Source organism: Malania oleifera, chromosome 7 (genome assembly GCF_029873635.1).
Source record: "Malania oleifera isolate guangnan ecotype guangnan chromosome 7, ASM2987363v1, whole genome shotgun sequence".
Taxonomy (NCBI): domain Eukaryota; kingdom Viridiplantae; phylum Streptophyta; class Magnoliopsida; order Santalales; family Ximeniaceae; genus Malania; species Malania oleifera.
Genome location: NC_080423.1, coordinates 110,342,537 through 110,356,232, shown reverse-complemented (window position 1 = coordinate 110,356,232; position 13,696 = coordinate 110,342,537). Strand labels below are relative to the sequence as shown.

Below are 13,696 nucleotides of genomic sequence, written 5' to 3'. Positions count from 1 at the left end.
ATATTGAGGCTCCTATTTAGTCGAACCTTTCGTACTCTCTTAGACAATACCAAATCAAAGGAATGTATGATCAATCTCGCAACTCCATTTAATAAATCAAGGATCAAGTTCTCTTCCGAATTCTCAATACTTTTTATTATCTAAAAATATCGTAATTTACCCATTTTCACTTGTGTTTAAGAATAAAATTGAGTTTAATTTAGGTACACTTGATGTTTAAGACATGCAATCAATTCAAATTGTGATTGATCAAATACAAATTGAGTTTTAAGCTAAATATGTTTTTAATTCAAATTAAGTTTGGTTATCTTATTCTATTTGGTGAGTTTGAAAGATGCATTTTCTGAAAAATCGTCTTTCAGAAAGCGGCTTTACTAAAGTCGGGCCTGTAATCGGCTTCCGATGGGAAAACGGCCCGCTGCTCGTTCTGAAATGCTTCTGGAAGCGTGATTGAAATCGTGCTGGTGCTAACAGATACACACGAGCACGCGGCTCCAGTCTCTGGATCGAATTCATTCGCTCCCTCCCCTTCTTCTCCAGATTCGCAAAGACAACTAGGGTTTTCTGCGTTCTTCTTCATTCGCTGCTCGATTTTTCATTCGATGAGGCTCTTGCAATTCGGTTTATTGCTAGCTTTGGCTTCTGGATTCGCAGCTATTCTCATCTACATCACTGGAGTATCCAATCTATGTACGCGTCTTCTCTCTGATTCATGCGGCGATCTCTCTTTCACTTTACTGAGGTTGATTCTGCTGCTTTGGTATCTTACTTGCTGTCTACCTTGATTGATTTCATGTCCAGACGGGAAATCTTCCATTTCAGACGAAGATTTGGAAGCATTGCAATCCCTCCAAAGCGGTTTTCAGAAGTGCGTGGTGAGTTTTTATTCGATTTTTTTTCTAATACTGCTCAAGGGTATCGACTTTCCTACTTTTATTTTGACTGTGTGCTGATGATGCCGTTAAATTTTCATTTTCATTATTGCCACATAGTGAGGCCATGCATTGTTACGAGATAAGCTTGTTCAGGGCATTATGCTTGACTGTGACCACTTGTTGGAATGTTTGGGATGGATTTCCATCATGTAAATACTAGTGTTGGGTTAGTTTTTGCTAGTTGTATTTTTGTATGCCAAATAAGGTAGTATAACTTTTCGGTCATTTTGATATTTTGTAGTGTCAGAATGATAATTATATAAAAATCTCTTTAGGGGAGGGTGAGTGTTCATGAGTCATTGTAAAACTTACTAGCTATTGTCAACGTATTTAGCTTACTTGCCTCCCTTGCTAAACACACAATGCCAATGGAGATGTTGTTAATAAATTGCATAGATTTAATGTTTACTGCTTGCTTGTCACTGCTTTCATGAGTTCTTACTGTTTCCATTGCCATTTGATCGAATGCTCGTGAATGAATGTTAGTAAATGATAGGCTGACTAGTTAAACAAGAGTGTTTTAGCTAGCGTCGCATGACCCTTTCAGAATGGTGTGAAAATAGTCGGACCGTGACACATGACAATGAATATTAATGAGTTTTTTAGTTATTGAAACTAACTTCAAGTTTTCCAAACAAAGTAAGCTTTTCAGACCATAGAGCGGAGAGAAGCCTTTATTTTGGGGTTGGAATAAATGTTTTTGTAAACATATTTGCATATAGATTTATTGATGGGTGTAGATTGACTTGGCTTAGTAAATTCGAAATTCTTATTCGGATGTGTTGTTACCCAAGGACGTGTCGGCAAGGTGCACTAATCCTAAGGATGAAGAGGAGGTTGGCCAACTTGAATTTATTTTCTTGTGATATAATGCCTTATCAGGTTTTAAATTCAAGATTAAGAATAATGAGATAATTTACTGTTGGAGAGGGCAGCAATATTGACAGAATTGCTGTGATTATTGGGTGCAAATTAGTAAATTCCTGACCCAACACCTAGGAATCTCACTTGTTGCCCCCTTCAAGTCAAAAGGTAGTGTAAGATGAGGTGGTTGAGAGCTTTGAGAGGATGTTGGAAGAGGCTGCATTTTTTTTATGGGGGAAAAATCATGCTCATCAAAAGCACATTGACCGATCTTCCAACCCCTTTCATGTCTCTCTTTACCATGCTCTGAGCAATTTCTATAAAACTAGAAAAAATACAGTGGGGTTTTCTTTGAGGCAGCTGTAAAGAAGATAAAGAATCCCATTTTAATTAACTGGAATTTAGTGCGTGACCCTAACAGGATGGAGGTGTGAGGCTGGGGTACTTAACAAGTTTTTATCAAGCATTCTTTGTGAAATGACTTTGAAGGCATGCGGCCGAGTTTGACGGGCTAAGGAAGAGGATAGTTAATGACAAATTTGGGAAAACTGAAGAGGAATGGTTCAAAAAAGTAGTTACTGCCTCACATGGAGTTCGTCTTTGGCAGATGATTGTTGTTTTCAAAATTTATTGGATTAAAGTTCGGCAGTGGTGATTGGATCATATTCTAGTTGGATGTGTTCTGTGGGGAGGAAGCACTTAAAAATATATATAGATATATAAAAATCTTACCCTATGTTGTTCAATCTTGCCACAATAAAAATTGAGCTGGGTGCTCTTCAAATCTTTCATCTTTATTTTCTCAATAATGAATTTATTTTATTATAAAAAAAAGGAAAAAAGAGTTGGTCCTGGATGTCTTATTCAGAGGTGAGAAGAGAGCAGCATCGAATGTCTACCTTAGAAGGGAAACGACTGATTGAGGGTAAGTGATGTACTGGAAGTACTGGGAAAGTTGCATAATTCCAAATTAAGGCCAAGTGGTGAGGATGTCATATAAGATGGAAGGCAGGGAAAAATGTATTTTTCTTGTCAAGTTTTGTTTTAATCTTATCAATGGCAGCACAGAAGTCTGTTTCCCTGAAAGCCATGTGGAAGGCCGGAGCCCCAAAGAAAATGTCTTTTCTTTTGGCTTGGCAGGCAGTTCTATAAGAGTCTTGGAAGGAGAGGGGTCATTCACATTAGTTGGTGCTTCATGCAAAGGAAACAGGGGAGAATACTAATGTAACGAACCATCTAATTCTTCACTGTCAAAGCTCAAGAAATGTGGGATCGCATATGCCAATGGTCTGCAGGTGGGTCATGTGAAGCAGTGTTTCAGCAACCCTTCACAGCTAGTGGATCAGCAATATTGGTGTAGGCAGGAAAATAGTTTGGAAAATGTCCACTTTGCGTTGCATTTAGAGGGAAAGGAATCTTATATACAGATTATTAAAGATTCTTTGATATATTTGCTTTTTGCTGGAGATTTGGAAATCTTTATCCATACCTCTGTGGATATCCTGTTTCTCTCTTTATCTATCGCTCTCTCTAAAAATTTTTATAATCCATTTTTGTGCACTGGTTGTCACCCTCTTGGTTATCAGTAGTTCATTTCTGGTTTACCTTTTAAATAAGGCCATTAAAATTTACAGTGGCCATTTCAACTGCCATATTTTAAGGATTGAAACTAAGGTCCCAAATTGTATGTAATTGTGAATGAATTGCTTTCTTTGATCAACGAAATTGTCCTGATGCTGCTTCACACAAGATGTAGGTAGCAGTTGCTATAACACACAAATTGCTTGATATTGTTAAAGACTACCTATCATTTACAAACTTGTGAAAAATTTGACGTGTATAATAATCAGAAGAATTTAGTTGAACTAATTTTTCTCCAAAGATGAATATACCAATTATGGACGCCTAAGTGAGACTGGGTTAAAGAACGGTTACTTTTCAGTAAGTAAAAAACTAAAAATCCTTTGATGCAAGTCATCCCCATCATCTTGCACATGGAACAAGCACAAATTATGGCTAAACTGGTCAATGTAGAAGGCTATTTTTGTTGGCCTTGCAAATAACACAAATTTGGGATTGTGAATTTGAAATGATTTGAATTTTGGTAAAACTCCTAATAGTTTTGTACTGGTGTCCAAATTCATACAATTCCAAAATTCAATGTCCCAAGTTTGTATTCTAAAAATGCGATGTTAGTTTAATGCATTGATTTGACTATTGATTTGTCTTCTCATAAATATATTGATAAGTTAGTGATAATCAATAACAGGGTGGGCCTTGGTGTATTTTTTAAGGTTGCTCCATTACGACTTGGGCATCACCAATTTGTCTCACAAGAATCAGTGACAGAAATAGCATATTTCTGCAGGCAGGGCCAGGGTTGCATATATTAGACGACCCTATCCCACATTTGCAGAGCCCTTGTGCACCAAGCTGTTTTTTTTTTTTTTTTTTTTGGGGTACTGTTATCTATGCTAATAGAGTGAAGATATCTCAAGTTCTATCATCATTATTTGTGATATTGTAACATTTTATCTATAAATAATTTGATTCTTAAGTTGTTATGACACCCCTTGGTACATCTGATTGGAAACCATAATTTATACATTTCTCTAGCATAAATGAGTCCATGCTTGATGGCATATTTTTTTATGCATTCACCTTGTTTTATTATGGTGATGCAGAGAGCAAATGGGTTAGGTTTGCAAGCTGTGAGTGGGAAAGATTATTGTGAAGTCACAATTAATTTTCCGAGTGACACCGTCCCAAAGTGGGTAAGCTCATATCTTGTTCATTCCTTCATTTTTATTCATATGTTGTATGTATGCTTGCAATTCATATATTTTTTGGTCATCTACTCTGGATAATATGTTAATCATGCATAGTGTGGCTTATAATTTTTCGTAGAATATGATGTTCTCATATAACACCAGGAGCCCATGAGTGTCATCACATACTTCCAACTAAATTATTTATTTATTTTTTGTCTGTGCAATTGAATGTGTGGCAGAGAGATCTGAAAACAGGAGAACTTGAAGGTTTATCATTTGATTTTAATCTTTGTGAGGCTGTGGCTACATGGGAACAGGTGTTTATAATTGCTTTTTTATTTATTTTATTTTAATTTTATTTAATGTGCATGCAGACCTTGAAGTCAAGTTTGCTATTCTTCTACTCTTTACCTAGATGGCTAGATCAAGTCCATGGGAACCTTTCCCAGTTAAATTGCTTGTTTAGGATTTTGTTTTATGGTCTCAAATTGATCTATTATTTAGTCAGTTGAATTCTTCAGGTTCGTAATAGTAGCACTATCCTAACGAAGGAGTTCATTGATGCTTTACCGAATGGATGGGAGGAATATGCATGGCGTAGGATTAATAAAGGAGTGCTTCTGTAAGTATTGTAATGTGATTGATGATAGAACGACTGACTGATTATTCAATAAATGGGTAACCTCAAAGGAGATGAAAAGGGAAAAAATAAAGGGAAATCCTTCTACTTTTTGGGAAGTGCATAAAGCTGATAGTGATACTGCTTTGAATCCAATTTTCCAAAGCATGTGGCAAGTTCCTCGGAAAAATGAATAAACCTCAAAGCAATTACCTGTCTGGAAACTAACACTAAAATATTTACTTGTCTTTGTAATATTAAATGAAATACGGTGGGATTTCAAAGTATTTTGGTAATTCCAATTTTTCTAAAAAAATTATTATTGCAGAAAAATATAAAATATGCATTTTTATTGGAATTCTATGTGTTTTCATTGCTTCTAATGCTTGATTTATGTTACGAAATCTCAGAAAATGAAAGTCAAATCTCCTAAGAGTTTCTTTTGCTGCAAAGACCACAGGAATTTGGGATTTTTCTTTTATTTTCGAAAATAGTCTAATGAATTGGATTTTTAAAAAGCACTGGAAGATTCTGAAAACATATGCGCTCTGATGTAGCTCATTTTTTTGTGTTACAGCAACCACTGTAAGAATAAGACGCTTTGCATGGAAAAACTTTCTCTGGTACTCCCTGAAACACCACCATATTTTCCACGGCAGTTTGGTCGGTGTGCTGTTATTGGTAATTCAGGAGATCTTTTGAAGACAAGACTTGGCAAGGAGATAGATGGTTATGATGTTGTTATTAGAGAAAATGGTGCACCAATCCAGGTATTGCTCTGCTGCTTCAGCATAGGAAAGCAGCCACCATGTTGCTCTCTCATTTCTTCATGAATATTCTTTTTTTATTCTTTTGTGTATTGCAGAATTATACAGAGTTTGTTGGCAAGAAAAGTACATTTCGCCTGCTTAATAGAGGATCAGCCAAAGCTCTTGATAAAGTGGTAGAATTAGATGGTATGAGCAAACCTCCACTTGTTTTTGAAGTCCATCTCTTTCTATTAGAAGCACACTAAAAATTGCATTCTGCAGAAACTCGGAAGGAGGTTTTGATCATTAAAACAACAGTTCATGACATCATGAGCAAAATGATCCGGGTTGGTATGCTTTGGTTTTCTGTTTGATCTTTCTTACAAACATGTGGCTGGCTTTTAGTTGTTTTTTGGCTTCTTCATGCGAAAAAAAATCTTATGTGTACACATTATATAAATGGCTAGAAAAACATGCCATTGTGGCTTATTTATCTTTCACTTTTTCTGCTCCATTGTGATTTGGGCGTCATATGTTCCAATCATGGAAACAACTTCCCCACATGCGCCACACAGAGGTGGGGGACGTTGCTGGTGATATAATTAAGCACAAGTGTCCAGCTAAAGGCTTGGTCAATTATGAATGGTTCGAGTCACAATGTATTGGTTTCCTACCTTGTGCAGGAAGTTCCAATACACAATCCTGTATATCTTATGTTAGGCGCATCCTTTGGCTCTGCAGCAAAAGGAACTGGGCTCAAGGCTCTTGAATTTGCTCTTTCAATTTGTGAATCTGTGGATATGTATGGTTTCACTGTGGATCCTGGTTACAAGGAATGGTATGTGAGAGATTTCTGGGGAAAATTTAATATGACATAATTAGTTTCACAATCTTAATTTCGCTGACAAAGGAATCCTACACTATCGTTCAGGACTCGATATTTCTCAGAATCTCGAAAAGGTCATACACCTCTACAGGGTAGGGCTTACTACCAGATGATGGAGTGCTTGGGTGTAAGTTTGCTACTGCTCTCTCTCTCTCTCTCTCTGAACATCACGATGACAATATCAGATTGTTTTTTTTTTTTTTTAATTTTAAATATGTTGTGCAAATGTGCATATGCAGTGTGTCGGAATATTTACTCCTTGCTAACCCTTCATGGAGCGCAGATGGGAATATCCCATTATAAATGCTCAAGTTGAATATCATCTCACTATTTCAAATGATACATATTTCTGTTCTGCACTTTTCTCATCATTCATTCTAACAAAACATTCAAAATACATCTATTGTGGTTATCTACTTTGTGTCTTTGTCATATGTTCCCTATGACTGGTAGGAAAATAATCCATCATGAGCTCCTGCTCTGATATTATCTAATACATGCAGTAGTTTTTTCCACTTCAATGTCAACGTCATCTCTTTGTCACGATTAGGAGAACAACTCATCATGTCTTTCCTTTTCGCTAATTGTTCATTTACCTATCAACATCATCCTTTTGTGACAAGTAGGATAGAACCATAATTCACTTCGATCCTTAATATCAACATCTTTTGATGTTTCCTGTCTGGCCCTTCCCCAGCTTATCAAAATCCATTCTCCTATGCGAGCAAATCCAAATCGTGTTGTGAAGTGGGTGCCAAGCCGAAGCATGATTAGTGCTGCTAGAATTGCGTCTGAGAAATTGTTGAGGTAATGTATTATCAGTTCTTTTACTCTTCTGTTTTATTTAAATTAAATTATATTGAAGAGGCAGTAATGTTTGGTCTTAAATTGGATTTTAACTATCTGCAATTGCTAGCAAACAGCATACACTTTTGTCTGGCCAGTGATGACTCTGAATATGATGAAGAGAAAAAGAAGCCGTTTTTTCTAAAGACTTCACATTTTTTATATACCATATAACCAAGATAGCGAGTTGTGTCAATTCATAACCTTTAATTAGAAAATTTATAATAAAGGCAATATCGAAATGTCAGTGAAAAATTCCCCTGCATTGTTTATTGTGTTAGCTGACATTGGCTCTCATTTCTGGAACATCATCAATATCCCGCATGTTGTGATGTTGGCACCCATTGACTAACCCCATTTTTTCTTTTCCCCCATCCCACATGTTAAATAGCTAATTGCTTCAATATTATATGACTTCTCTAGTCTGAATTTGATCGTTAACTAATAACAAATATTCTATGCCAGCAGATTTGGAGTTATACATTTTATTTAAAAAAAAAAAAAACTGACAAGGAAAGTTGCTGAGAGTTTTTGGTTAAGATATATATATTTTAAATAATTGCATGGAATTCTTTCAATTTATGTGTACGCCCACTTTTATTTTGGCTACTCAACTTGTCAATAAATAATGGTTCACTCTCTTTTGTGTTGAATTTAATTATGAGAAAAAAAACCCAAAGGTAATGAAGTGATTTGAAGACGGACCTTTAATGGAATGCCATCTTTTGCCGTTTGGTAAGTTGGCCTTCACAGACACCTCAGTGGGAGGTTTGGCTTTTCCTTAGCCTTTTTTTTGGGCCAGTGGATGGTGGTTCCTCAAGTTTATATCTGACACTTTTTTGATAAGCCAAACTTAAACTCAAAAATGGAAATACCTTGTAAATCTAATACCTCGTAAAACTTAGACTTGGTGATTATTATTAATCAGGAGTAAAGAGTGTGCACATGGGCTCACTTGTCTGATTGTAGAAGTAACTTGGATGAATCTGTTTCACCTTCCTATTCATTGGCAAAATTAGACTAAAATAAAGTGACCATTTGAATTTAAAATTTAATTAAAATAAAAATATTTAGACTTCTTCTAGAATTTTGAAAAAAATAGTAAATTTCATTCAAAAAATATTTTTGCTATTTTTCAGTTGTCATTTACAGTAACATTGTTCTTATAGCACTAAAAAGCGTTTTGAAATGTCATAATTAAGTAAAATAATTGTAATATTTCTATTTTTATTATAATATTTTTAAAATTTGTATATTTACTATTTAAATCATATTTTTTTAAGTAACGGCTCGTTTGTGGTATGGAAAATGAATCAATTTCTAGATCGAAGATGTGAATGAAATTCAGGGAAAAAAAAATGACCCACAATATCTATGTTGGCTTCTTGTATGAATGCATTCAAAATGGATTGCTTTCTAGATAATGCCTCTAGAAGAGGTCATAACAAAAATGAGCATTTGTTCAATCAAGTTTTTGATTTTTTTTAGTTTTAGAAATATTGACCAACAGTTTGCTGGTTTTTAGTTTTTAAATATTCTTTCTTGTTCTTCTTTGTTTTTTGTTTTTTTATAATTTTTTTTTTATCAAACAGCCCAAGTAATCTTGTGAGTTGAACTCTAAACCATTGGATTTTGTTTAAATCCCAACTAATCTTTCTTCCCATAATAGATTTTATATATATATATATATATATATATATATATATATATATATATGTATAAACACCCATTGCCTTTAAATGCATTTAGGGTGCATTTGGTTTGCTGACTAGCCCCTTCACCCATGTTTGGTGTAATATACAAAAAGAATAGGAATGGAGAGAGAGAGAAGGGGGGGGGGGGGGGGGTGGCTTGGCCCATTTGTGTGGTGTAGGGTTGGCTGTTTGCCTCCCTCCTGGCCAGCCCTGGCTAAGGCAGAAAAGGATTCTGTAGGACGAAGATGCCCTGGTCATGCTGCTCCAAACTCCCCTATCTGATATGCCATGTTTGAACTTGGGGGTCGATGCGCAAGTTGACATAGTTGGCGATGCTGTTGATGGCACAGCCCAGGAAGTCAAAGCCGGGGTCAAGGTTCTTGACCTTTGCCAGAGGAAGGACTAGACAGAGTTGAACAGTGGTTCAGGTTTTCAGTGGTCAGAGTCGTAGAGGGGATCGAAGAATTGCATCAGAAACAGTTTTTGATTTGGGAGGACGACTGATGCTCTGGCTGGCTGCTGTGGTGTTGCAAAATAAGGTGATGCTGCCCCCATCTCCATGCATACCCTAATCCCACCAGAGTTGAACAAGGGTATTTTGGTCGTTTTGAAAATTTAGCCTATTCCAAGGTGTTGCAATTCATACATGGTTCAGGATAATATTTATAGCCAGGCCAGTCGAGTTCAGTTCAATCCTATAAACCTTAAACACCGAAACAAATGCATCCTTAATGAATATGAGTATGCAGGAACTTAAAACCACCTTCTTGTGCACCATTAAGGGGTTTTAATTGAAAGATTACTCATATGTACGTAGATGCCACTGTTCATCCTGGGTATACATATATCATGGTAAAACAAGATGATTAAAAATTTTGTATCGAAATCTGCATTTTCTAATCTACTGTATAGAAAACAGACAATAAAATACTAATTTTGACCTTCCTATGCATGTAAAATAAAGTCTGCATGATGTTTCTTTTGAAATGCATACTCTCTTTCTGCCTTTGACCTTCTTATCGTAGCATGAACATATATATATATATATACATATATATCTATTTTGATCGGATAAAATCATGAATCTTTCATATTTTCTATTGTATCAAGTACTTACTAGACTTCATATGGAATATCTAATTCATATCAGTTAAAGAAGTACTCTGATGTGGAATTTTTCCTTTTTTTCTTTGTTAATAGAAGAGTTGGAGCAGGATCTGGCGACCCGCTAAATGCATGTTCAATTATTAAGAAACAAGTTAAGAGAAAGCCTGCACAAACTTTTAGACTCAAAAGGGCTGTTGTTCAGCATCAGAATTTTGTTAAAGGTGCAACCATGTACCCACTGGAGCATAGTCCTGGACACGGTCTGCTTTGCACGGTGCCAACCGGCTGAACCTGTGGAAACTGGACATGATATGCTATGTGAGGCACTTCCTGAAAGACACAGCATGAAACAAATTTTTTGTAGGTCACACTGTACATTGGACACTGGCTAGTGGTTTCAACGAGAAGAACTGCGTGCTAAGTCCATTTATACTCCTAGAAACAGCTGCATCCATCCTGCTCTTCAAAATTTTGAAAGCATTGCAGTTCTCACATTTCTTCCTTTATGAAGTGCTCACAGTTTTCCCTTCTGTTTGTCGATGAGGAAAATGTAAGAAAATGCCAGAAATGAAGAATATTCAAAATTTATCTGATGCCTTAGACTGTAGTATTGTTCTTTAGCATTGCGAGCAACATTAATGATATTGATGTATAATGGTTCTTATTCCCATTTTTGTGGATTATCATCTGATACCTAAACTTTCTTGTTTCTTCTTAAACTTTTATCAAATCCTGCCCGAACTTTTTGTTCCCTTTGGTACTTTCTTTGGCCCCATACCATTTAAATCTGCTGCATGATGATTTTGATCCATCTTTTTGTAATCCTTGTTCATGTCTTTAGACTGGAGGAACTGGCTGACAAAGATTCTTTGCAGGTTGGACCACATCCCATGGTTGGGTGATGAGGAACCAAGTTATTTGATTTTTTTTAATGCTCAATTTGAAGTTATGAAATTTGCAGCATCAGAGTTGGGGTGATTTTCTTTTTCCCTCTTGCTGAACTTTCTTCCTTGTGTTCATTGGCTGCAGGGAAATGGCACTGTAGCATGACTAAACATTTCAGGTTTGGTTCAAGACTTTATGAAACCTTTTATGATTTATGATATTGTGATCCCTACTTGTTTGCTTTTTGGAGTATTCTTGGTGCAAGGCACATCCTCCCTTAAACCAAATGTAGAAAGAGAAACTAAGATGGAAATCAAAATAGTAAGATTCTACTATAATTTGTTTCTATATCTAAAACATGATTTAAAAACAAACATTTATTCAAATATAATTGAAATTTAAGAAAAATCAAAGGTTGATGACAAGCCCAAAGTGAAAAACAAAAAAGGGTTGTTGGTGTTCGTCATATATTTTATATTCTAGGTCATAAAAAGTTCTTTCCTATTTTCTTTCTCGAGTACGTTTACTTTTGGTCTGCCTTAGGTTCCTTTGGAACTCGAGAGTACGAAGAAAAGAAAATGCAAATATGAAGCAATCCACTTTTGATCATGATTAAAGTAGCCTTTTAGAGGCATGTCTTTCTTAGCTATATGGAAAAAATGAAAAGATGAAATAAAATTTTGCTAATCAATAGACAACACCTTTTGATTTTCTTTAAAAAGAGTTTTAACATGTTTGAACAAAATTTAATTTTTGATAATATTTAATGTAAAAATAAAATTAAAAATTAATTTTAACTTATTTTTCATTTTTTCTATTCCAAACCGGCAAACAAGCTCCAAGAAATTTCATGTACTGAATTAATATGGGGCTTCATTGGCGGCCTCCCCTACTAGTACAACAATAGGTTCTTCTTTCAAAATTTCAATGCTGACTTTAATTAAAAAAAAATGAAATGAAAAGATAAGAACAGATTTTAAAAAGCTTTATAAATAAAATAGGGGTAGAAGAGATTGACTTTCCTAAAGTTTTGGCAAAAAGACAATAAGCTTTTTTGAGCTTTCTAAATTTCACGAACCTCCTTTGAGATTTCAAAAGTGTCAAAATGATACAAACCCCCCTCATATATCTTGCGAAAAGGTAAGTGTTTTGAAAGGAAGTTTACGCGTTTTTGTCAAAAGGCTCCTTCGATTTTCTAGTAGCAAGATTTGGCTTTTGGTTTGAAGATTGAATTAGTGGTAGCCCAAATCTTAGGAAAGGTTTGTGATATTTTTGAAATTTTAGGGTAAGTTTGTGACATTTTTGAAATTTCAATGAGGTATGTCTTTTTGTCAAATCTCCGTTCATGAGAGGTCTGTGACATCTTTAAAACTTAAAGAGAAATATTCGTCTTTTTACTAAATCTTAGGGGAGGTAAGTGTGTTTTGTCCATAAATAAATATGTTGTGGAAATCGAGTATAGGATGCACGGTGGAATTTGTAAACTGCAGCAAATGATGAAACATCAAGACAACACAACCAATATATATGAAAGCAAATAAAGAAACAACATAAGAATATACGTGGTTCGGCAATGCCTACATCCATGGAAGCAATCTAGCCAATAATATTACTATGAAATGAAAGTTTGCAATACACTTCATACAATGATCTCTCCCTTTTCAAAATATGTCTAGAAGGACGTATTTAACAACCCCTTGGAGGTTTCCCTCTAAGTACCAAATCGTTCTAACGTTCCAATTCAAAATTTGAATTCTTTCTTGCAGTCTAGATCGCTCGTCGACGAGAACAAGACAATTGTTGACGAGAGAGAGAAGGCCACTCGTCAACGAGTCTACGAGTTTCTGTTTTCCTGCTGTCGGTATCTTAGAACTTTTGCAATTCTCGTACTCTCGATATCTACTCATCGATGAGTCTCTGCTGCTCAGTACCAATGAATTCATATATTTTTCTTATTCCTTTGTTTATGAGCCCCAACGGGTATAAGAGCCGCACACACAAATACAACAAAATAAATAATATACTAAATATAATGGCTCACATAAATTAGATTTGTATTTATTGTTCTTTTAAGGAATAAAAAATATATTCATATCGTGACAAATATATTTTTTTAGTAATTTATTTAGAAATTGCTTAGTTATATTAAATTAAACAATTAACTCTTAATATATAATTAAATATACCATTCATCGCTCTATGGTTTTTCATATTAAAAATGAAAAACAAAAACGGACTAGTGTATACATTCTAAACTGGTTCTTGCTGAATCCGACACAGAAAAGAGCTAAGCGACTTTTGCACCTTCTCATTCTTTCAATAGGTTTTGAAAGCTCTCTT

At 35.2% G+C, this 13,696-nt stretch overlaps 1 protein-coding gene across 3 annotated transcripts; it reads left to right on the top strand.

The window, feature by feature from the left end:
• Window positions 1-365: 365 nt before the first annotated feature.
• Window positions 366-13,402, top strand: LOC131159647 (sialyltransferase-like protein 2). 3 transcript variants are annotated; one of them, XM_058114703.1, is made up of 13 exons: window positions 445-690; window positions 802-875; window positions 4,484-4,573; window positions 4,810-4,887; window positions 5,092-5,192; window positions 5,767-5,959; window positions 6,055-6,145; window positions 6,221-6,285; window positions 6,622-6,776; window positions 6,870-6,951; window positions 7,522-7,631; window positions 11,501-11,534; window positions 13,123-13,402. In XM_058114703.1, exons 1-12 carry the CDS (start codon window positions 603-605, stop codon window positions 11,514-11,516), a joined length of 1,143 nt encoding a protein of 380 aa, XP_057970686.1. In that variant the 5' UTR covers window positions 445-602; the 3' UTR covers window positions 11,517-11,534; window positions 13,123-13,402. The 3 variants fall into 3 exon arrangements, with proteins under 3 accessions (XP_057970683.1, XP_057970686.1, XP_057970685.1); XM_058114700.1 differs by lacking the exons at window positions 11,501-11,534; window positions 13,123-13,402 and adding an exon at window positions 10,565-11,223 and having other exon boundaries at window positions 366-690; XM_058114702.1 differs by lacking the exons at window positions 11,501-11,534; window positions 13,123-13,402 and adding an exon at window positions 10,568-11,223.
• Window positions 13,403-13,696: the final 294 nt, after the last annotated feature.

What these genes read in the sequence shown, in the direction of transcription:
- LOC131159647 (XM_058114700.1), top strand. Translation starts at nt 603, where the DNA reads ATGAGGCTCTTGCAATTCGGTTTATTGCTAGCTTTGGCTTCTGGATTC. An exon ending in TCATGAGCAAAATGATCCGG is followed by an intron (nt 6,286 to 6,621) that starts GTTGGTATGCTT and finishes TACCTTGTGCAG; the next exon opens with GAAGTTCCAATACACAATCC. An exon ending in AGATGATGGAGTGCTTGGGT is followed by an intron (nt 6,952 to 7,521) that starts GTAAGTTTGCTA and finishes GCCCTTCCCCAG; the next exon opens with CTTATCAAAATCCATTCTCC.